Raw genomic sequence first — 25,775 nt, forward strand, 5'->3', positions numbered from 1 at the left:
TACAATTAAACACTCAATTAGCAGTTTAAACTAACACAAACATTAATATTAATGAACTAATAATGTGTAAACAATGATCCAAACAAAAATTAAAAATGAAAAAATCAATAGTCTACCAAGGATTTGTACACTCATAAATGGATTTCTGGGAATGAAATGGAAGAAAGAATTTCTGCAGAATGAAATGGAAGACATAATTTATAACAAAGGTTCAAAAATGGATTTGTACACTTCATCACATATATCACCATAATTTCTACTCATCATACAAAAAGGATTTAAGGAAAAAAAAAAAAGTTTCCTTACATCCCATAATTATATATATCAACACACATACAGTCTAGGATCTGAACCAAATTGGAAATTTTTTTAAATTTGTTGGTCTTCACAAACAAACCATTTGTAATTGCATTTTCATTCAAAGCTCAGCTAAGAAGTATTACATTAGTTGGTTCACAAACAAAACATTTGCAATTGCATTTTTCATCCACTGCTCAACTGGTGTTCACAAAAAAAACATAACAATTGCAATATAATGATGACCACAAAAGATTATCACAAACAACATTCCTTTTCAGTTCCTTCCATGTAGATTTCCTCTGCCTGTGGAATTTCCTGGAGGGAGCCATACCCTTCTCTTCTTGCCAACATCTCCTTCTTTAGGTTTGTTGATATAACTAACAGGTTGTGCAGATTGGTGAGCATTAACCTCTTTGCTTTTGCCCCCTCTTAAAATCAATTTTTCCCTCCTAGTAGTCTGGGGAGGGGTTTCAATAGTTGTATTGATAACCTGAATAAAATTATATAACTATGAGAGTGCATTTTATAAAATCTTAAGTGATACTGACATACATCACCATTTATATAAGTTAAAGTGACTCTAACCTGTGAGAGTGGTTCTTGTTGAGCTTGTCTTTGCAGTATGTTTCTCTCTTCTTGGTTGCCTCCACTTAAGATAACCACCTGCTAAAACAAATGAATTAAAAGAAAATATGTTGAGGTAGAGTACAATTTAAATTGAGGAGTGAAGGCAATTTAAATGACAATTTAATTCAACAGTATTTTTTACTGAAGGCAATATGCTGAGCTAAAATGGAAAAATTTTAAATGTAAAGTGGACCTAACCTGTGATAATGGTTGTTGATGAGCTTGAGTATGCAATATGTTTCTAACTTCCTGGTTGGTCCCACTTAACTTATCCACCTATTAAATCAAATGAATTAGAGGACAACAAACTCAGATAAATCTACTGATGTGGATGTTTTTTTTGGAAGTTTTTAAATTTAAAATTCTACTTACCATAGCAAAATGTTCATGCAAGACTTCAGAATCAATTTCATCCATTGGATTCTTATCTCTTGCCTCAACATTTGCCTAATTATTATCCCCCTATCATACAAAAAAAATAAAATAAAATAACAACAGAAAAAAAGTTGTGTCATGATGCATATTAAAATAAAAACATAATTTAAAACTGAAGGCAGTGCCCATTTACATGGCTCCCCTTATGATGTCTTTTGTTGTGTTCTGTAACACCACACACACTGCATTTCATGCCAACCCCTTTCTTGGTCACTTTTCCATTTTTGAAGCCCTTATTCTCCTCACCTATTTCTCTTCTCCTCAGCAGTGTTTTCCTACCTCTTCTCTTGTTCACTTCAGCTAGTGGGATCATTGGACCTTCATCACTTATTGGCCAGCATTTCTTGTCTTGAGTGGGGTTTAATGTGTGTTCATATATCTCTAAGAATTTACTGACCTTATAGCAAGCATCTATAAAATCTTCAGGATTCTCCTTGTTGTAGTAGATAACTGAAATAGCATGGCTACATGGTATCCCTGTTAACTACCACTTCCTACATGTGCAATTGCCCATATTCTTATCAACAACAAACTGACCATCAGGCCCTAGAACTTGATATTGGCTACCCCCAGACCAAATTGTGTTGTACTACCAACTAAGTTGTTTGCATTTCTCTAACTTTTTAAGTATCTTAGGGCAATGGCTGGTTGTGCATCTCTTCATTTCATCCCTTTTTTTGAACCCTAACCATCAATTTGGTTCTAATCACCTCAGTCATTGTTACAATTCCTTTAACCCTAGCCTCGAGAATCTGGCTGTTAAAGCATTCACACAGATTATTGAGTAGTATGTCACATTTATATCTTGTTTGGAAATGTGCCCTACACCAATGGTGGGGGTTTATTTTTTTTTTCATATAATCATGTGCACCTACTGACATCCCCTTCAACATCTCCATATCTTGCTTATAGGCAGGGATAGAAGTTGCTTTGGCACAATTCCATAATTGATCTTTCAGTGCTTTTCCTCTATAGGTGTTTTTAAAATTATTATGGATGTGCCTAACACAGAATCTGTGTTCACTACTAGGAAATAATTCCTCCACTGCAGGCAATAAACCCTATGTTTGATATATAATTCACACATATGACACCCACCACAAGTCAGGAAAAAAAAAAGAAATAGATGGAAATATGTTTAAGTCAGTGATCAATTAAAAAAATGCAACACGGCATTAAGCTTCAGACAATAATAACAATGTAATCATACATCTCCAATAAAAAATTCAGCAATTTGGAAGTCTACAAAAATTCAGCATTAGAAATTGTAATGATCATTGGATAGCAATTCAGCAATTCAGTAATATGCGATAGAAAAAAATATAATGATCATATTAATCATAATACAGCTAACTGGGCACTCTGGCCCAAGCAACAGGATAGATGCAATCATTTGTATCTATCCCCACTGCTGCAAGTAGCTGTCCTCCATATAAGCCCTTCAAAAAGCATCCATCTACCAAAAGAATCTGCCTGCACCCTGCCAAAAAACCCTCTCTCAAGGGAGATAAGCAGACATACATGCATTGGAAAATACCTTGTTCACATCTGAATTTAATAGTAGACCCAGGAAGAGTCCTGATCAATTCCAATCTGTAATCATACAACTTTGCCATTTGTTCTGATTCATTCCCATTTATAAGCCTATTTACCATGGAGGGAAAAAATAACAGGAAACACATCAGGAAGAAAATTTATATTTAAGCCAATACATTCACATGATATATAGTCAAATTAGGGTTGTAATTACCTCAGAGCAATGCCCTTTGCCCTATATGCCTTCAATCTACTTATGTCCACTTCTTCATTAGTCTTCACAGCTTGAATGATACTAGATATTTTCCAACTAGGATCAGCTCTAAATTGTCCTAGATAATTTCTTGCAATCCAATCTGCGTTGACATGCCTATTCATGTGATCCTTTGAACATTCATGTTCCAGTCTGCCTGATTTAATCTGCACTGTACTCCCATCCTTCACCATTGGTGAGGCCCATAAATAAAAAGGGCACCCTCTCTTGCAAATTGCTTTACATCTTTTCTTGGAATTTGGTTTAAATTTCATGACATACCTATTCTTAATCCCATAATTCTTAACTGCATCTTTGAATTGTTTGAAACTCCTAAATTTTATCCCAATCTTGAACACAGGATTCTTCATGTCACATTCCTCATTAAATTCTGCATATCTAGGCCTTTTAGACTCCAAATCATCTTCATCTGTTGATGAGAATGAATTCAACTCATCAAAACATGCATATTCTGAGTCAAACTGATTTTCAGACATCACATTTGGAGGTTCTTGATCTAACACAGCCACAACCCTATGTAATTCACAGTTATCCAAAGTTTCCCCCTCTGACTCTTCACTGAAATTATAATCAGAAGGTAGAATACCCCAATCAGTCCCTCTACTTAAGTCACTCTGCCCTTTTGATCCTCCTACTATAATTTAATACTTTTTTGTCCCTCTACTTTTTTGATTGGGTCAATTAAATATATCTAGGTAATGGGGGTTAGTTTTGCCGTTTAACTTGGCTGATGTGGCATTGTTTTGAATAAAATATCATTAAACAAATAAAAAAATTTTTAAAAAAACATTAAAAAGATGGATTAGTTTATCGGATCCGAATCTTTTTCTATCCCCTAACCCTACTCTTAATCCATCCTTAATTAACTTAACTCCCCCTCCATCTCTAATGAACATCTTCTCCTCACCCTCACTCGACACCGACACGATCCTGAAAACAAACAAACCCATCACCATCACTGTTGATAGTGTTGATCATCCGACGGCATCACTCGATCGTACAGCCATCATCACTAAGTGCGACGAAGACGCCGAGAAGCTCCTTGGCGGAGATCCAGCCATCATCGTCGGTGTCAAAAATGGCGAACACGTCGTGGGGATCGCCAGGATCGGAAGGTTTCGGCGTGATGGATTCGAGCAGGCTGCAGCCATCATCGGTCAAGATCACAGCGAGGATTAGCGAGAGGTCTTCGTCGGAGATGGGGGAGTGGCCGAGGTGGCGGATCACCGTCTCGAGATCACGTGCAATGATCTTGTTGGCCTCGACAATGTCGGAGGATGGGGAGGGTGGGAGCATGGTTTTGGGAGATCGGGTGATGATGGAGGAGACGGAATTGTCGGAGGAAGAGGAATTGGGTTTTTTCTTGGATTTTTCGGAGAGTTTGAAATCCTTGGAAGTGAAGAAAGTGGGGAATTGATCTTCATGGTTGTTAAATGGTTTGCTTTGATTTTTGGAATTGGGCAGTGAAAGGGGTTGTTAGAAAATCGTGGAAGTGACCTTCCAGGAAGAGTAGATGATGTTCACCGGAGATGGAGAAGGAGTTAGGTTAATTAAGGATGGATTATGGGTAAACTTGGGGGATGGGGAGAGAAGATGGGGGATTAGTTTATCGGATCCGGGTAAACTAATCCATCTTTTTAATATTTTTTAATGTTTTTTAATTTGTTTAATAATATTTTATTCAAAACAATGCCACATCAACGAAGTTAAACGGCAAAACTAACCCCGTTATTTAGATATACTTGATTGACCTAATCAAATAAGTAGAGGGATGAAAAAGTATTAAATCATAGTAGAAGGACTAAAAGGGCAGAGTGACTTAAGTAGGGGGACTGTTTGGGGTATTCTACCTAATCAGAATCATTTAAATCACTGTCATCTCCATCCTTTTTCCCTTTTCCCCTACACCCAATTAATGCATCTTCCAAGTCTAGTTCTTCTTCTTCTTTTTTAATTGCTTCTACTTGTTCTGCTTCATTGGATCCAGCAGCACTCTTAGGTTTAACAAAAACATATACTTCCCTGCTAGAACCTATTGATCTTACCATTAACAGTGTATCTTGGTCAGTTTGTATCTCCTTTAAGCCCTTGTTTCCATTAACAACATCTAACCACCATATTGTACATTGTTCAACATCTAATTTAAACTCCTTAGCCATTGATAGCAATTCAAGTCTTGAAATTTGATCTTCAGAACAGTAATCTACATATCCAGCAAGCCCCTCTATATCACCAATCATGTAATGCATCCTTATTGAAAACAATTCAGATGTTGGTACTGAAAATGGAAATCACATTTTTAATTATTGTTTTGTCACATTTGTAGGACTATTTATGAAATATATAGTAACAATAAACTCCTTGCAAAAGGAACTCTATTTACATTGCCTTTTATGAAATGCAAACTTTCATTGTCATCATCATGTGATCAATTCGGGTTGCTCTAAAAAGGTTTTAGAGTGACAAGAAAACATTCACAAGGAACAAAAAGAAAAAACAAGACACAATTCATGCAAGGAAAAGACATATCATAACCCAAATAGCAATGCTCAATTTAAAGTCAGTCACCATGAGTTGCAAGCACACTGGCTAAAAGTTTGCATTTTTTTTTTTTTTGGTAGCAACATTAATGCAAATGTTGTGTTATGCATATAAAAATATTATAGAAACTTGATTATAATGCCAAGAAAAAGAAAGATAGCACATAAGAAACAATCATAGCTATTACCACACAATCACTAAAGTGATATAAAAAAATCTTATGTTAATAAAGTGCACTGCTTTCTTATGGAAAATAAATTCAGAGTGGAATTTAGCTTAGTCCTATTCACCTAAAAACCAATTCTATTGACTCTACCAATAGTACAAAAAAAACCATGCAAATTTACAACCTTCATCAAATAACTATAATTATTTTAATATGTACATGCATATATACACGTGCAGTGCAGTAAAAAAAAAACTTTATGCAAATTTAAAACCTTCAACAAATAACCAAAATAATACACACACATAAAGAAAGAAAAAGTGAAAGATTTTAGGAACTCTATATATTAATCATGATAGAGACAAAACCCAAACACTACTATGCTACAAATTAAACTAAATAATTAAAGAAAAAGGGAAAATGGTAAGACAGCATGAAGAATGAATCTTTAATGAACAAAATGAAGATAGGTTTCTATCTCTAACACAACTTAAAAAGCCTCACTAATTGGGCAGCATTTGGCTAATAAATCTACCTTGAACTAGCAAAAATAAAAGAATAGCCAAATAAGAACCTGATTGAGAGACTAATATCTTTTGGTGAAGAATGAACATCTATCAATATTTTCCAAACTAGAACTCACATGACTTTAGAAAGTTGGAAGAGTACCCCATGGCAAGGGAAGGACAAAAAGAAAACAACTAACAAGAGAACTTACAAGTCAACTAGGGCCAAAGAAATAAAACTATGAATCAAGTTATTGTCAAGAATTTAGATCACAACATGATAAAATGTAAATTGGAAAATTAGGAAATTTATGCAGCCTATAATTTACTATCTTGCAAATATAAAGTAGTTCTTTGAACCATCAAATTCAGAGAAAAGAACCACCTAATTAACACACAAGCATAGTATGTTGAGCAACAGAACAAGCTAATCAAGATCAAATTGTTACTTCCCCATCTATTAAAAATCAGAGAACCTTACTATTACAACAAGACAAGAGTCTTACATAAGTAACATAACCTTTGTTTAGCATAACTAAAACTCAATTATTACAAAACATCCTAAGTTTGCATTTTTTTCTTAACATTATCACTTTGTACATAACCTTTGTTTAGTATAACTAAAACTCAATTATCTAATGTCCCTAAAACACATACTGGACAAGTTCCATAAGAAAATCACAAACTTGAATGACTATGCATTTATTTCTTCTTAAATGCTAATGTTGCCCCTACATTAAAAAATATATACATAGAACAAGGCAATTTAAGTATGTTGCTCTTAATACTTTCACATGATTAGCAAATAACTAAAACTCAGTTACCTAAACACATACAACACAATCTCCATTAAAAAAAAAAATCACAAAATGGCCTAAGATTGCAATTTTTTTTTCTTAACATGATAACTTTGTACATACTGCACAAGCTCCTAAAAAAATCCAACCCTGCCTAAATTATCATCTTTTTTAATTAGCATGACCAACTAATGTTGTCACCTGCACCCATAATACTATAATTTTCTAACTATGGCATACTAGGGACCACTACAATAGACATAACAACTTTTTTATCAATACATGCTAAAAAAAAACGGACACTAATCATGGCATCCTCCTCAAAAGTGCAAGGGTAAGCACTTACAGTAACCTGGCGATTCATCCCTTGCCGGTCTTATCTCCCAGTTGATGGACATCTTATGCGACTGGACTATGCTTGATTCGAAGCACCCGTACAAGCAATGCTTTCTCCTCCCGACCGGCCGTTCAATTTCACAGCATCTTGATGAAAACGGCAAGGATGAAAGATGCTGTTGCACTACTTTCTCCAAGGAACAAACCCTGGATGAAGAAAAGGGGAAAGTTGATGCTGACGTGGCCAGTTTCCGGTTGAGTCGACATCCCTTGCTGATATGGCAAAGGCAACTATACAAGATGAGTTGGTAATGGGGTGCTGACATCATTTATCCGGCAGCCACGTAGGATGTTGGGGGCTGAGAATCATCGGGTGACTCCCCGGTGATAAAGAAAACATACAAGGGTGACCGTTATGATACATTTTAAAGATGGGTGATTGATTTGATAATTATTCAAAGTTAAGTGACTCAGAAAAAAAAAATTTACCCTAATAAAATTATTTTACAGAATATTGAAAGAAGTTAATGGTTGGATTTAGTTTCATGATTAAGTTATGAAAAACTTTTAACCTAAAGAAGAAAATTTGAAAACCAGCTCTGCAATAAAATAGTCAGTATTACATTGGATTTGTCAATAATTTTAAACTATTTTAATGAAATTTTAAATAATTTTTTAAAGAAATATATAAAGTATAAGAACTAAAAACCTTTTTTATAACTTGGTTTAAATTTTTTTTATATTTAAGAAATCCTACTTGTGGATCGTCTATAATTTTAAACTATTTCGATAAAATTTTAAATATTTTTTAGATAAATATATAAAGTATAAGAACTAAGAATCTTTTCTATAATTTGATTTAAATTTTTTATATTTAAGAAGTCCTACTCATGGATTGTCCATAATTTTAAATTATTTTGATAAAATTTTACATATCTTTCAAGAAATACATAAAGTATAAGAACTAAGAACTTTTTGTATAATTTGGTTTAAATTTTTTATATTTAAGAAGACCTACTCGTGAATTATCCATAATTTTAAACTAATTTGATAAAATTTTAAATATCTTTTAGATAAACATATAAAGTATAAGAACTATGAACCTTTTTATAATTAAGTTTAATTTTTTTATATTTTTTAAATAATTAAAAAAAATTCGGAATTCCATTTTTATTTTTACATGAACCTTTTTAAATAATTTTAAATCTTAAGAAATTATCTATGCACATTAGAACTAATAGTTTCTAAAAAAAATTAATTTTATAAAAAAGATAAAATGGAAAAATATATTTTAAATTTCCACTCTCATTAGTCTCCCACGTAGATTTGTCTAAAGACGGGGTTACCCGCCCAAGCCCGAAGGTCCACCAGAAAAATGAGAGAGGTTGGACAAATTTATAAGGCGGACCGTGGATAAAAAAAAAAGCCCATTTTAAAAACGGGCTTGGGTTTGATTTTTATTGTTAAAAACCCTGTCCGGCTCGGCCCGAATTATAAAATATATTTATTAATTAATTTTGTATGTATATACATATATGTATATATAATGGTTTCAATACCCATTAATTAATTATTAATTGTTTTTTTATATATTTATATAATATATATTTATTGTTGATTACCATTTATTATAATGGTTTGAATTTTAGTTGTTGTAGTCGAATAAATATTTGTATTTATAATTTCTAAGTATTTTTACAATAATATTTGATCATATTCACATATTAACATTATTGTTAATTTTTTTTTTTTTGTAATTTACATATTATTTGATGAAAACCCTATTTACGAGGATTTGGGCCGGTTTTAAGTAGAGGTCATTAAATTTAGGCAAGTTCTGACAAGGATTAAAGTCCAGATTTTCAAACTGGGCCGGGTTTGGATAAACTTAAAATATAATAATTATGGATGAGGCCCGGTCTGAAACCGGCCTATGGACAAGTCTACTCCCACGTCAAAAATCAAACATTTTCAAAATAAATAAATAAATAAATAAATAACCCTAAATTTCCCCCATTTTAAAAAACCCTAATTTTTTGGTTTTATAATCCTAATCCTTCCTGTATCCTCACCATTTTTCGAAGATGGGACGAAGCCAACGGAGGCTCTCCTCCACCGTCGAGGTCCCAGGCCGTGATGCCGACTCCGACGACCGCCGGCGGCACCGTGAGAACCACCCTATATCCCGATCCCCTTCTCCTCTGCCGCGCTCTCGCAGCCCCGACTACCGTCGTTGGTCCCCGTACAATGATCGGCCGTCTCGCTATTCCAAGCCTTCCCGACGCTACGACGATGGAGCTCCCAGCGATGAGGATCTCCAGGGCTTGAGCTTCTTCGAGGCTCGCCGCATCAAGCGCATCCGGCTTAGGAAGAATCGGTACAGGTGCTTATGGCGTGTGACTCCTAGCCCTCCTCGCGCGGAATGGGAGGAGCCGCAATCGGAGTTTTCGGATGATCCTGATGCTGTGGTGAAAGAGGAGGAGGAGGAGGAGAAGCGGGAGAGATCTAGATCTCGTGGATCGGTTGATGAGAGTGCATCGGATACGGAGAATTCTGGTTCTGATTCTGAGAGTGAGAGCCCGTCGCCGAGGAAGCGCAGGGATAGAAGGAGGCGGACGAGGACGACAAAGAGGAGGAGCAGGAAGGAAAGCTCATCGGAGATGGATTCAGGGTCGGAGTCCGAAAGTTCATATGAGTCTTTCAGCGAGGAAGAGGATAGAAAACGCAAGAAAAGGAGTCGGAGATCGAGATCGAGCAAGAAGAGCAGTGGGAGAAAGAGTTCGCGGAAGAGGAGATTGACTAGCTCTGATGAGAGTGAGGAATTGGAGAAGAAGAGGTTATCCAAGGGGATCAAGAAGAGCAAGAGGCCGAAATCAGAGAGCCCTGGGGAATCAGATGAGGAAGCTCAGCCCATAGAGAGTAGTATCAAGATGCCTGAAATTGATCCAGAAGCTCTCATGTTCAAGGAGATGATTGAGTCCCAAAAAAAGCCGGCTTTGGAGAATGAACCTTTTGTTGGTCCAGCACCGTTGCCTCGTGCTGAGGGGCATATAAGCTATGGTGGTGCTTTGCGGCCTGGTGAGGGAGACGCCATTGCTCAGTATGTGCAGCAAGGGAAGCGTATTCCAAGGAGAGGAGAGGTTGGTTTATCTGCTGAAGAAATTCAGAAGTTCGAGAGTTTGGGGTATGTGATGAGTGGGAGCAGGCATCAAAGGATGAATGCTATTCGTATTAGGAAAGAAAACCAGGTTTATAGTGCTGAGGATAAGCGTGCATTGGCTATGTTCAATTATGAAGAAAAGGCAAAACGAGAGCACAAAGTCATGGCTGACCTGCACCGGTTGGTGCAACGACACATTGGGCAGGACATGGGTCCGACGCATGATCCTTTTGCACCAAAGGCTTCTGACGCGGCAGATTCTTGAATGGTATGTGAAATTGTTGTTATTGTGAGCTTTCATGAGATGAATTATTTCGGATTAATCTAGAATCAGTGACTGCTAAAATACAGCTTCATTATTTGCCTTTATGTTATTCTATGAAAGATCACATCTTAGTTAGTTGTTATGTTGAGATGCAGGTAGTCTGTATTGCTATAAGGTGTTATTTAAATCAAACTTCGCTAGAGATTATATTAGCTTTGTAATATTTTAAAAATGTTTTTTATTGCTTGTGGTACTTCTTGAATGGTGTGAACATATGCTTTTTATTGTGTTATATTTCTGTCTCTGTTTTGCTATCAATGTATTTAGTTGATAACATGAAATCCAAGCTTGATTATAAAGGATTGGTAGATTGCTTAATTAAGGTCCAAATTTATATTCATCTATTTCCTCCAGAATTTTTGGATCCATAAATTAGACTGAGAATTCATACTACAAGCTTAAATAATTTCAAGAAGCTTTGGGATGCAAAATCAGTTCGAAGTATGATTTTGTATTGCTAAGAATATCTTTATCATGGGTAAGCATGCTGTACGGATGGATTTTGTTTACAAATTGTTTTTTAATTCTTTTAGGTTACATAGTTATTTAGATTTTGATGGGCTGGATATTTGAGTTCAATGACTCTCATTTTGTATACTTGAAAATTTATTTATAAAAGTATGATGTTTAATAAAAAGGGCCAAAATTTACAACATGCAAGATGATGTAATAAACAGAGTAGTTTATACAGATTTTGCAATCTTTTCATTTTCTTGTTTTGCCTTATCCAAGAATGTGAATATATCTTGATATTTATTTTAAGAGTGACTCATGTTGATTTGCTTTAATAAGCTCTAAAGGTGCCCTATTTTCTATGATTGAACTATGTACTTAAAATTTTCCATCCTAAAAAATAATAATGTTATTAGAATCTTGATATGTTAGAATAAATGAGATTAATAAATCTAAGGTTTTACTAACCCTAGTTTGCTAAATCACATAACCATTTGAATTAAGACGTTATTTGGAGGCTGAATGAAATTAATTTCTCATATTAATAGGTTATATAAAGATGAAGGAACCGTTTAATAGTTTGAACAATATAAGCTAGGTTCTTAGCAACATGTTAATTCTATTTATGACCTTTTTGGATCCAATTTTTTCCCCTAAGAAGTGCTTAACTTATGAAATAAACTGTTTTGAGTCCATATTGATTTGTTTGTATTCATTTTTTGAGAAAAGCAAAAGCACTAAAAGAACAATTTAGGTGCTTTATTCGGAAACTAACAAATTGATGCTCCTCAAAAAAAGGCTTGGGCCTCGTTTGTTTAATAGGCCCCATTTGTTTAATCTTTTCTTGTATGGGGAAGTGCTTAATATGTAAGTTAAGCACTTCTCAGATATTTTTCATCTGTTTGGATAAGCTTCAATGGAAAAGGAGCAGTAAAATAAGTGGTACAGCTGCTTTTCCTTAGAGGTTATTAGGTTAGTGCTTCTTGCAGTAGCACTTCAAACCCTCGTAAAAAGCACTTGCCTATTATTTTAGGCAATTGCTTAACCCTTATTTGAGGATTTGATTCAAGGAGCTTTCTTCTTGATTAATGTACTTCTCAAGTACTAAGATTGGAAGAAAAGATTGATGATATGTTAGAAATCAGCTGCATATTAGCTAGTGCTCAAAACCATCATTTCAGAATTCTGAGAAACAAAAGGATGTTGTTTGCTACTAATATGGACTCTAATTTTGTCCTCTATATGTTTGCCTAAATTGATCATCAGTTGTCCTGGTGGGGAAGTTATCTGTTACCAAGCCCACAACAACAGATGTTGTGAGGCTCCAATTCACTGTATAAATGCGGTACCTACTTTCTAAGCAACCGTTTTTTTTAAGGATGATGGTCTCAAACAGTATGTGAACCATGAAAATACTTTCATCATGCTAAAGAGAAATATCCTGTGTACACACCAGTTTTGTTAAGTAAATAGTTTTATGTGGTTCAACACTCCCTTATTGTTCAGTGCAAACTTTAATGTAGCTTATACTTAAGTGGTTAGCAGGTCTTTTCAGCAGATTACAAGCAATCTTTCCTTCCCTTGATTCTTCATGAGTGGAATCTTATGTTATTAAGGTCGGCCATGAAGAATTATATTATTGCATAACATTAAAACAAAGAAAAGTAGAAAAGAAAACGATGTGTTTGACTGAATCGTTGCAAAGATATTGATGTAGATGCAATTACAGTCATGCCCTATTTTCTTGTTTATCCATTCACAAATCTTTTCCAATTGAGTTAAAGTGAATGCAACTAAGCCAATGTTATGTGGGAAGTTGGTGAGTAGCAAGAAGGAAGAAAAATTGAGTGGTGCATCTTCAGTCACTCTCCAATTTTACGCTTGTAATTTATGTTGCCAACCAGAACTCCATGAAGGCCTGTTTGAGGGATGGCAAAATCCTTTTTAATTAGAGAAATGTAATCTTTTATTGTTTTGGAAATGTTTGATTCCGTCATCAGATAAATAAATTAAGAATATTTATGTGCGGAAATCCTTGTAAGCAAATTCCAGATTCTCTACTGTCAACTTAGGGAACACAACTTTCTTAAAGGTTAAAATTAGAGTGCAAAAATGTTGTGACCCGTTTAAATTTTCTTTGAATTGACCGAGAATGCCATACTCAAGATAGAAAATACTGACGTTAATTTGTGGCACTTCAATCTTCTCTGCATATTAGTCACCTGTTGATTGCTTCAAGGAAATTGATGCACAGTTAAGACCATAGGAAGAAATCTGCCTGGTAATGAAATGATGTTGGTTGATGGAAGGAAAGGAAAATCATAATTTGTTTTTGTCATTGACAATGGTAATTTAGAAATGTAATTAAAAAAAAGAAAAAAGGAGAGAATGTTAAAAGTTGTGATGGAAGGATTTCTTTTACATTCATTGTTTTTCTCTCTTTATGAATGCAATATGTACTTGGTTCATATTATCCATATGTTGTTATTGTTAAATATTTTTGGCGGATCATTTTGATAGTGCTTATTTCAGTTGTACATTCACTGCTATAAATAAACATATATCTTTATTCTTCTTCTTTTAAGTGTGATAGCACTTGTTTCAGTTGTACATTCACTGCTACAAATCAACATTCACCTTTATTCTTCTCCTTTTAACATTCATGCTTGTATTGCAGGGTTTGTTTGTTGATCAAGGTTTCGAACAGCAACGCTTTTCTTGCAAATGAGCCCGAAACTTATGCAATGCAATGATAAAGAATTTCACCAACACCTGCCTTGGCTGCTACATGACTTTCATTTAGTAGTGTCAGCGAAGATCAGTGGTCGTTTCTCTGCTTTTCTTTTTTTCTGAAGTTTTGATTATGTGAATTAGGTTTGTACACGCCTACTTGTAAGAGCTGACAAATTATAATCAAGCCATCTAAGCCAATGACTGCTGAAGTATATGAGTCTTGCTGGCTAAGTGGATAACAACTTCGATATCATGTTTATGTATGTTGCAGGTAAAAAATTATTGTGATATGATTGTTGATTTATATAGCTTCTGTGATCATTATCCTCAAACTGATAACGGGCTTGATATAAGCTGTGGTTGACATTTCGTACTCTGTGAATATATGCTTGGTTTATAATGTTTTATATATAGGTTTACGCCAAATGAATACAAACTACTAAGATTGATATTACCTGAGGTATTCATCGGTTTATAGACCATCTATAAATTTATAGATCATGTCTGGGGCCTGTTTGGCCAAAGCATTTACATGAGACTCAATTTACACCTTCTACACCAAAAGCAATATTTCAATGTGAAAAACTTATGGTTTGAATTGACAAAATTAAAACTTAAAGGTGGTAATGCGGAACCGCCTGCAAATTTACAAATTGACACTATTGGCATATGATTTATCCTACATAACAACTTTATTTTATTTTATTTTTATTTTTAAAATTATTTTTGAGAAGTCCAGCATAACAAGTTAGACATCATATGAACCATAATTTGAGAATACAAAATAAAATAAAATAAAATAAGAACATCAAAACATCAGATACATCTGCCAGCCCTGGTGAAGCTCTTTGGATTAATACAAGACATTAAGGGAAGCTGTAAATGATACAATGAGTACAAATATAGCATCAACAAAATCAACATCTAGAAACAGCATGAGCTCCAAACAATCAGACCAAGCCCAGGATATATCAGGAACACAACTTGGCAACTTCATTAACAACAATTTAATTCAACAATAGCAGGTGAAATAAAAGATCTGGTGGGATAGATATAGTTGTGAGCTTCTAGTATGGATATCCAAGAGTGCATCCAATTCCCTTCCAAGAAATGATTTTTCTTCGATCTCTTCCTCTAAAAGATCTGCTGACAATACTTCCACTAACTGGTTCACATAGTCCGACATCAATTACAGAACTCTTTCTTTTATCAGGACGTGACTCGAATTGAAAATCAAAGAGCATAGCTAAGCAGTGGACTTGGTGAGCTAAGATGTAATTTTCATAATCTAGTGGCAGATGCCTGAGAATATGAAGATTTACCTGTAGAAGTATAAATTAATATGAGTTCCTGCATAAAATTTAGAAGAATGTTGTATTAATACTCGACCATATTATGACAACATACCTCTGCTTCCATAGCACGAAGTTCATTGTGCCATGAACCTTGGCGATCATCTCCCGATAATTTTAATTGGAAAAGAGGAGGCCTCAGAGGATACTCAATGCTGATTTTCACCTGCGGAAGTCGGGGAGAAATTTTAGCAAGCAGATAAATTACATTGTCCAACAGGTGTCTTAAAACAAAATTTACCTTGGCTTCCAACATGACAATCTGCTCAGTTTTATCCTTTCTTGTCAAAACCAAATGAAATTCCCTTGCAGCGAAGTCTTCCCAAGGTTTCTCACTACCTGTCCTTAAAATTTCAGTTTCTTGGTCTAACACTTGCTCTTCTACATCACTCTCACTGTCAATCATAAGTTCTAAATCATCCTCATCTTTATGCACAAGCAAGTGTTGAGATTTGATCTTCTTAGGAGTCAAATTCTTTGCAAGCAAAGAAAAGCTTCTAGAATGTTCAAGATCGGAAAACCCACTTGAAGATGTAGTTTTTGGTTTCTCTGCTGATGAGGCAACCGTGACTGCTAATGGAAGCTCACCATCTTCCCTTGCACCCTCTGCTTCATCCCATGACGCAGCAGATCTCCTATCCATATCAGAGCCTGCAGGATCTATAATTTGTTCTACAGCAACACCAGAAGATGAACCATCAGATATCCCTGCCAGTGACCATTGATGCAAAGTACAATAAGGGGTGTGAAGGGCCCATGGAACATTTTTGTATGAAATGAAAGGCCATTTGAGCTTCCTCAAGGCACTGAGCTGCTCCCTGTAGAGAAGTAAAATATTCCAAAACCTTCAAAATTAGTATATCACATCTGCTGAGTGAGAAATTGACAAGGGAGACAAGCAGCATAGAGATTATTCAGTACAAGTTCTTTAAGAAGTAAAAGCTAGAACATCATGCAGGAGCAAAAATATTAATAAGTTTCTTATGGGAGGAAACATCAAGATAAGTTTTGGCAAGAAGTCAAAACTTTCCTGTATACCTCTCCCTCCTGCACAAAATATCTCTGCATAAGCAGCCATGGAAATAAAGAGGATAATAGGTCCCAAAAAGAAAGTTAGCAGTACAATTTAAGCATTTGTCCAAGTGAAGACTTGATACTGTCAAATTCAAACTACAGATACCCAGAGCAGTGACTCACACAAGAGCCATCTGAGCCTTTTTTCTAGAGCGGATCTTTTGCAAAACTGTCTGTACACGGTTTTGATGACGATAAAGGGAAAGCCCAGAATGGCCATTAGAAACCTGTCGTGTTTTATTAGAAGTTACACTGGAAGCTTGCAAAGGAGGAGCCTCTGGCAAAATATCCATCCCAGCTAAATGCTGTGCCCACTTGTATGGATATGATTTTCTCCTCTCACCAAATACAACAGAACCCCCAGCATAAAGTGCAGTCTGCATTACAGTACAGGGGAAAAAATGAGAAAAAAAAGGAAAGCTTCTATATATAGGAAGCCAAATAGCAATGAAAATTTATGTAGCAAACCTGCTTTGCCAGGATAACATATAGTTGCTATACTTATTCCTAATCCATATAATGACAAAAGATCATTATTACATAAGCCCTAAACCTAATTCATTCTTTGGTAAGGCAGCCAAAATGATAAGAAGGCGATAATTCTGCCATCAGTCAGTATCTGTGATCCCTGAGCCTAATTACCGAGATCATGACCCAACCAACAATACATGCAACTCGACATTTCATTCCTATGTTCAAATAACTGCTAGTTTCAGAAAGTAATTTCATAGTCAATCATATAAGGCCAGTCAACCAAACAAGTTTCAACTTCTACATTTAGCCATGACTTGAATTGAGAGAAATACTGTATGAATACACAAAACAATAGTAGGATATCAATACACAAATGTACCTGATGAGGTAGTGTGAGCCCAGTGTCATCTGGAAACAAGTTGCACAAGATATCATCATCCAAACCTTCTTCAACATCTTCAACTCCAACATAGACAACATTCAGCTTCACAGAGTATTCAAACCTCAGATTAACCAACTTTAAAGCCTTATCTTCAAGAGTCTCATCATCATATATGCAGAGAATTATCTTCAATGGATGGAACTGATGGACACCTGCCTGATCATTACCATCCTTAACAACATTTTTCTTTGATCTCTTTCTTCGTCTCTGTGTATCCTCATCTTCATCAAGTCCATCCTCCAATCTATTGTTCTCCCCATTTGTCACTGTACCTGATCCATGAACAATAGCATATATGTTGAGCAACCAACTTTGATATCTGAAGTATATGGTTGTTATAGGCACATTACTATCTCAAGTGCTTACAAAATTTGAAAATTGGAAAATGTTGTCAATAGAATCGATCTGAAAAGGCACCCACTTACAATTGTGTAATTCCAGATTCAAGCAGTAGACATATGATTTGACCAAAAAATAAGCATAATTAAGTAGTAAGTATCTCTTACTCATAAGCCATCTTTGTTACCCCAATGAAATCTCACATGCACCAAGCACTTTGAAACTAAAAGTATAACATACTAAACCTACTTGGTCCACGCCCTGTTGAACTTAGGAGATCTAATTGATTGCTCTAATTGCTAATACACATGAAGAACACAAGGACTATAGCACCTCTAACCAATTAAACTGATTAATCTGAAAAACCAAACTGAACTAGCAGCTCCAGTTTGAGTTAGTTGGGCTCTCTGAAAAATGGTGTGGTTTGAGCTCAGTCTGAAATTCAGAAAAACCATTCAAATAAAAAAAAAGTGGATAAAACATCCAAAGCAGCTTATCTAACTCAGGCAGGAGCACAAATAAATAAATAAATAAAATAAAGAGCATTTATTATCAAAATCCTTCTTCATGGCAGAAGTATCAATCCATTCTCTTGGGAAGTGAATAAAGGTTTAAAAATCCTAAATAAAGGATTAAGGAGCCATAAATGGCAAGCGACTGAATGATTCTTGTATCTCCTTAAACTGAGGGTAAGCAAGGGATTGGTTCCATATAGATTCGTCACTCATCAAGGCTCAGGGGCTTAGATTAGAGAGACATGTACAACAAGCAAGCAAGTGACAAGAAAAAATAAATAAGAGACAATGGATCTTAGTTCATTTCCCTTCATTTCTAATTAAGGCATGCAAAAGAATGCTCTAATAAACCATAGTTTCGTCTACCTCAACTGGAACAGATTTTATAAAAGATTTAGTTGTATAAATAAATTTAAAGTTCATCCTCATTCACATTACATACTAAAGCTTCTCTTTGTACCCTGGCTTTGAAGTCTTATATTTAAAATTCTATTGCTAAGTCAATTCATATGAAGAAGATGACAACCACCTGCCCCAATCAAGGCAAAACAAATGAAAGTAGTACATAGCTCTACAAAAAAAAAATGTCAATGGTAAAATATTAAACATTTAAAACTAAGACTGTATGAGAAATGGATTTTTATTGTAAAAGCAGAATAATAATCAAGAAAATAATGCTGACCAAATTGTGGATCAACAAAATTACCAATTTGAAATCCCTTGCCTAAAATTGTCAACATGTAAGAAATTGTTGCTCTGAAAGGGTTGAACAAACTGCCAACAGGTATACAGGACATTTAATGACCACAAAACTGATGGCTCAGAAAGCATTCTCCAAATTATTTTGATGCTATCTCAAAGCATCTCAAGAGAATTATATCTTCATGATACTATATGATCTCTGTGTGAAACTTCCTAGCTGTTTAGTTACCAATATATGATGATGTATGTACTTGTAATTTTACCATAAATGGATGACATCATCAAGGGAAAAATACAAAAATTTCATCATAGTTTGAGAAAAACTTTCAATAGTGAAGGTAAATTACTGCGACAAGATAAATAAACTCCATAGATTTTACAATTGACTAAAGACTGCCTATTCATGTATAATATGACAGATTCAGACTGATACAGATTCCTTGTAGGGGTACAAATTTGTGAAGCAAAAAAGTATTATAGACAATCTTCCTGCTGACACAAATTTGTAGACCAATCTGTACATAATATCCAAACAATCGACTTTTCAAGTTTAGAATCAACACAAAGCTTCTTCTTCAAATAAAAAATGGTGCATGTATAATGCTCCCCCATAACACAAGCAATTATGCATATATATAGATGATGCAAAAGAATATAATGCCAGTTAGCGAATTCAGCTTATTCATCTGCATGAACATACATGCGATTACTGATTTGATTCCATCTAAGCTAGAAAATATGATAAACATCATTGGAGAGAATTCAAATGGTGGCTTACTCAGACATTTTGATTTGTGATAGAAATTTAAGCAACAAACTCAAATCACCAAGTTGTCAAAATAAAAAAGATGCTTCAGAATTTACCATTGTCATTATTTGCTTGTTGTAGGGCAAAAGAATGAGCATCTTTTACACTTCCTAGGATCTCAATTTCAATTCTCTCCCCAAAAGCTTCTTTTTGAGCTAATAACTGTGAGTAAATTATGTAAAGAGGAGGTGGGAGTAACTCTGCGGCTTGAAACTGCTTTTGTTTCTTTGAATGCAAAATCCCTAGTTGCTGCTGGACAGGCAACGAGGCCTTCTTTAAGGATTTCAGATGTGAAGGGAGACTAGAGAGGAACTTTTTGCGGCTGTTAATTGTGTCCACAAGGCTCCTTTTTTGTTGCTCCAATTTCTCACGAAGTTTGCAGAGTTCTTTTCGCTATAGCAAAGAAAAGGAGAATTAAGCATACATTTTGACGTTAAAAGATAGTAAGAATAAAGGCAGATACTGATCCAACAAGAAGATCATCACATCATAGCATAGGTCCCTTTTAGGTAACTTACCAAAGTTACTAACACTGATTTTACACGAATAAAACTAAGAGTCCACAACTGGCATAGATGCATGTTTATAAGAAAAGAATATATATATATATTAAATCTGGGGCAGTATATGGACAGGACTTCTGCTGGTATAAGCCTGGGCCAGCCTAAACAAAACATTCCCAAACCTAAGCCTAGGTTCACTGCATATATTATCCCGCAGAATTGTCCATATCCTGGCTGAACATGATAAGGTTGCCTGTTCTAAGTCACTTGATGAAACTTGCCAAAACCACTTCAAATATGAACCAAGATTAACCTGGTGATTATATATGAAGTGAACCCATTTTATTTTAAAAGAACTGCTGGGTTTTTAGTTGCTATATTTTACAAGCATTGCATATCAAAGAACCTTCTTGCCACTTGTTAAAACTTTCAACTTCATAACAAGGACTTATTTGCATATGCTCTTAAGATAATTACACTGTATCATAACCATTCCGTCATCCCCCTTTTCTATGGTTTCTAGCAGATTCAAAATTTGTAATATGCTTGGCTGAAATTGTTGTTCATGAAATCAATTTAGTCAACTTCTATTGAACCTAAGTTAGCATATACAACTACATTTTGTAATTTTACCACACTGAACAAGAACTAATGAATGCCAAGGTTAGAAGAACATAAATAAACAACTATTTTACTTCTACTACAAATCATTGATAATAGAAAATACAGAAGTTGATTATCAAAGCCTAAGCTAAATACAACAATTTTTTTCTTTTTAAAATTCAATGTTGAGGTCTGCTTCCGTGGAAGTTGCAAGCTGTCACACATGAAATAAATCCAAAGAAACAAAACTATCATTTCCTATCCAATTGCCAGTCACAAGAAAATGCAAACTAATTCAATAACATATGACCTGATAAATAAACATAAGCACCTGAAAAAGCTCGAAATTGAGTCTCTTCAGCATCAAGTCATGAGCACCATCACTGGCCAAAACTTTGCCCTTGATATCTTCAGGAGCACTGCGGAAGAACTCCTCCTCAGGAACAAGCTCAATGTCCTGATGCTTCGACCTAAAATCCTTGCAAGCTTTAATGGCTTTCAAGTAATGGTTCTTCTCATACATCAAATTGTGGAGCTGCAGCGTCGTGAAATCCACTGGCGCTTTCGCACGATCAGTCTCCGACTTAATCCGATCCTCTTCGAGTAATATCGTTCGATTAACCTGCAAAATCAAGAACTAAGATTGGAATCCCAAAAGCGAAAACCTTAGCACAGCAAGAAAAGAAGGAAGACCTGGCGAAGGGTGATGAAGAGGAGTGACATCTGGGTGACGAGATCGCGGAGGTCGGATTTGGGGAGGGACTCCTTCTTGGTGAAGAACATCTTGGCAGCGATCTCCTCCATTGCCGTCCGGCACTCCTCGAGAAGCTCGTGAGGCGTTGGCTTCGGCGCCGCCTCGTCGTCGATCTCCATGGCTACCCTCGACTTCCACCTCCAACGCTGAGCGTTGTCGGTTTTCGAGTCAAAATGTGTATGTGTATATGGACTTGTTTAGTTAATTTAATTTAATTTAATTTTAGTGTTTTTGAAAATAAGTTAAGTGTTTTGCAATATTTTATGTTTAGGTAAGATAATGTAAAAAAAATTTTACATATATTAAGTTATTTGGATATGAATTTTTAAAAGAGTTTTTAGATGTGGTAAATTACTAAAGTGGTCATTTATTGGGTTTTTTATTGAGTTATAATAATGAAAACATTAATAATAATAATAATAGTAATAATAATTATTATTATTAATTATCATTATTATTATTAGGACTAAAGAGTGGGAAATTTTAAAAAACCACAAGGTTAAATCAGTTTTTTAGAGGTGCTTTTCTCAAAAGCACCACAGCTTCAGCTTTTGCCCAAAAGCCAATGCAAACATGGTTTTTAAAACCCAAAAATGCTTAAGTTATAAAAAAACACTTCTTGGTTTGAAAAAAACCAACCCAAACATACCCTAAACAAGCAAAGAAAATTAATTTGTAGAGATAAAAACACAATTTCAATGAACAAACGTTTCAATTAATCAATTTTCAACAAAATGAACCACAATTATATGATATTTTCATGGAATTAAACTTCATTTAGATGGAGGACTATGGTAAGAACTAGGACCATGATATTTATCAAAAAAGAATAAAAAAAATCTCAAAGCAATGCTTGATCTTGATCATCACCATCAAGAGGTGGTGGTTATGGCCAACGACATGCGGGTCTATTGGTACACGGGTCGCCGATAGAGCTCTCACCGAGTGGTGAGAGTTTGATTCTCGGCTGAGGGCACATTTTCTGGGAGTTGTGAATAGTGGTTGTGTATGAGTGGTTCTACCACCCACGTGAGCGCGGCCTCGTTCCCACTTGTTCCACCGAGACTTGTGCACGTCCCTGGGGTCTTTAGTGGGTTCGTCCCACTCCTCTTCCCAAAAAAAGGTGGTGGTTATGGAGGGGTGAGAATGGCTAACTCTTCTTATTTTGGTTCTATATTTGTTCTCTAGTTTCTCTATATCCTCTCTTAGATCCTGAAGCTCCTTTTGTAGGCTTTGTACCTAAAGCTTTGAGATAAGACTAGAGCAATCATAAACGGGATCATCGATACGGACTTGAGCATCATAGATGATGGCCTTTACAGTTTTGACACGATTGTGGTGATCTGAAATCTCGAGTAGAAGTTTAGACACATTGCTTGGGTCGAAGACAAGGACGGAACCAAGGGGGGCTAGCAGGGGCTTCAGCCCCCCCCGCCCCCCCCCCCCGGACACCAGAGTTCTTCTTTGCTTGGACGGAAGACACCAACTTTTCAAACATTTTCACCAACCACATGCGGAATCCAGAGACACACTTAACTTTTACTCCATAAACTTAAACATAAACAATAAAACAAATATATTCTAGTACATTAAAACACATCAAAATATAACATCTAAAGATAGATCACTGGCAAAGCATTGAGCACTCTTCTTGCTTTGGCCAGTGTAAAACATCACGGTTGAATAGTTAACACTTTCCCTTTGTCTCCTTGACTTTTGCTAACCATTTTCCACTATCACACTTTCACTCAACTTATAACAGACTCGTGTGTGTGTGTGTGTGTGTGTGTGTGTTGGGGGGCTCTCTCATGTGTGTGTAGTGGGCTCTCTCTCTCTCTCTCTCTCTCTCTCTCTCTCTCTTATTTTTATTTTTTTTAAATCTCTCTCCCCCTCTATCTTTAATTCTTCAAAGATTTTTTTTTTATTTTTTAAATATCTCTCTTTATCACTATATCTTCATAGAATTTTAATTTTAATTTTCATTTTTTTAAATATTTTTTTAGGTTTTTATTTTTATTTAAAAACAAATCATTTTTTTACAAATTAATAGCTATAGTTTAAAATATAATAATATTTTTAAAAATATTTATAAAAATTATTATTTAATCTATGGATATGTTATAAATTACTCTAAAAAACCAATTAATTTATATAATATATAAAATTATATTATTAGTAGAATTTTTTAAAAATTATAGTTTGACACTTAATTTTTATAAACTAAAATATAAATTAACATTTAAATAAATTTAAAAATTATAAAAATTTTATTAATTGAATTTATGGGTGAATTAATTAGAATATATATGATAAACTTCATTTTTATAAATATGCCTACAATGTGTTCGATTAAATGCCTTAATGAGTTAAAATGTTGAAAATATCAAATATTAATATGTATCATAAATTTATAATGTATATATGTATAATTAAATAATGTTTAATGTTAAATCTATATAGCAAAATGCATGATTGTCTATATTGAGAAAGAGGTTTTTGCAACTATTGATAATGAGGCGATTCTACAATATTTTCGAAAAATGCAAACTCGTCGATTCGAGCTATCTTCTTTAAGATGACGTCGATCGGATGTACGATTAGATTTCAGCGTCAGTAGATAAACGTTTATGTTTTTTGTAATTGATTTAATTAAATGTCACAATATCGTACTATTTTGTATCGAATACAATTATTTTATTGACTGAAATAGTTTTCTGACATTTTACCCTAGCCCCCCTATGAATAAGTCCTGGTTCCGTCCCTGGTCGAAGACTTTTTCTACTGTAGCAAAATCGACTACACCTTGCTCCGAATCAAAGTATGGTGCAAATATGCAACCAGTTATATTTCGTGTATTATTTTCGTTAATTTTTTATTTTTTATTAATTAAAAAATACAAACTTAAATTATAAATTATTTAATTAAATTAAAATATAAATTATAAATATAAATTTATAAAAAAATAAAAAAATAAATAAATAAAGATAAAAATAAACTGAAAAATTATCAAAAAGGATAAAAAGATAAATAAGAATCTAAAAAAATAAAAAATAATTAACAAAAAATTAAAACTGAAAAACCAAAAAATAATAATAAATGAAATAAGCTGAGCTATCGGTGAGTGCGCTACATGTTCTGCATCATCGCATGGCATTATGTAAATTGGCGAGAATTTGGCGCGGATTGGACCAAGTCGCGCGATTTTTAACGATTACGCGCCAAATTAAGAGTGGGTTGGAGTTGCTCTTACACACTTTTTTTTCCCAAATACTTACAAGCTCCGCAATAACCATCACCGCCACCTTTGTCTCCACCACCACTGTTACTAGTTGAACCACTCATAGTACCTTAATTATTCTGTGAAGGAGAGAAAACTAAATTATAAATAATTAACTAAACTTACATAATGAAGGAATGAAGTAGATGAGGAGCATACAACTACAAGAGGAGAAGAGGTTTTAAGCAATCATTTACATATGATTATAAAATATACATATTTAAGAGTAGTTCATATATTAAGAAAAAAATATATATAATATAAAAATATAAGCAAAATAGCAAATAAAGGCTAGCTGCTGTATATGACTCAAAAACAGATGACGATTATTTTCTTAAAATAATCTTAATTTAAAAAAAAAATAAGAGAATAAAATAATGAAATATATATGTTGAGTTACATAGAAAGCGATTTTCCAATTCATATCTTAAATTAATGGGAAAAAAAGGAAACAACATCAATATTGAGAGAGTAATATGTCAGCAAAATACATACCTACTTAATTAAGCATTTAATTATAGTTAAGTATTCACTATAACTGAGTAAATAACTAGCTATTAAGCTTAATCTCACCACCAAGAAGGTCAGCATGGGTGAATTGGTTATATTCAATTTTGAAAGCAAATTAGTTTTAATAAATAGAACTTAATTAAAAAAATAGAATATAAAAGTGTCAAAAGATAAGAATATGCTCATGCTTCAATCATTTTGCTTTTAACATTAAAATATGCCCATACTTAGCA

At 34.5% G+C, this 25,775-nt stretch overlaps 2 protein-coding genes across 2 annotated transcripts; one reads left to right on the forward strand and one right to left on the reverse strand.

The window, feature by feature from the left end:
* The first annotated feature begins 9,570 nt into the window (after nt 1-9,570).
* LOC120282334 (NF-kappa-B-activating protein) lies at nt 9,571-14,497 on the forward strand. Its single transcript, XM_039289128.1, has 2 exons — nt 9,571-10,946; nt 14,134-14,497. Exon 1 carries the CDS (start codon nt 9,603-9,605, stop codon nt 10,941-10,943), a length of 1,341 nt encoding a protein of 446 aa, XP_039145062.1. The 5' UTR covers nt 9,571-9,602; the 3' UTR covers nt 10,944-10,946; nt 14,134-14,497.
* Nucleotides 14,498-14,981: 484 nt separating this feature from the next.
* On the reverse strand, nt 14,982-21,917 carry LOC120282210 (THO complex subunit 5A). Its single transcript, XM_039288967.1, has 8 exons — nt 21,695-21,917; nt 21,333-21,623; nt 19,952-20,288; nt 17,469-17,803; nt 16,739-16,992; nt 15,783-16,359; nt 15,597-15,707; nt 14,982-15,511 (listed from the first exon to the last, which is right to left on the reverse strand). The coding sequence occupies exons 1-8, from the start codon at nt 21,872-21,874 to the stop codon at nt 15,257-15,259; spliced, it is 2,340 nt and encodes a 779-aa protein (XP_039144901.1). The 5' UTR covers nt 21,875-21,917; the 3' UTR covers nt 14,982-15,256.
* Between the last annotated feature and the right edge of the window lie 3,858 nt (nt 21,918-25,775).

This window comes from Dioscorea cayenensis, chromosome 18, assembly GCF_009730915.1.
Source record: "Dioscorea cayenensis subsp. rotundata cultivar TDr96_F1 chromosome 18, TDr96_F1_v2_PseudoChromosome.rev07_lg8_w22 25.fasta, whole genome shotgun sequence".
Taxonomy (NCBI): Eukaryota; Viridiplantae; Streptophyta; class Magnoliopsida; order Dioscoreales; family Dioscoreaceae; genus Dioscorea; species Dioscorea cayenensis.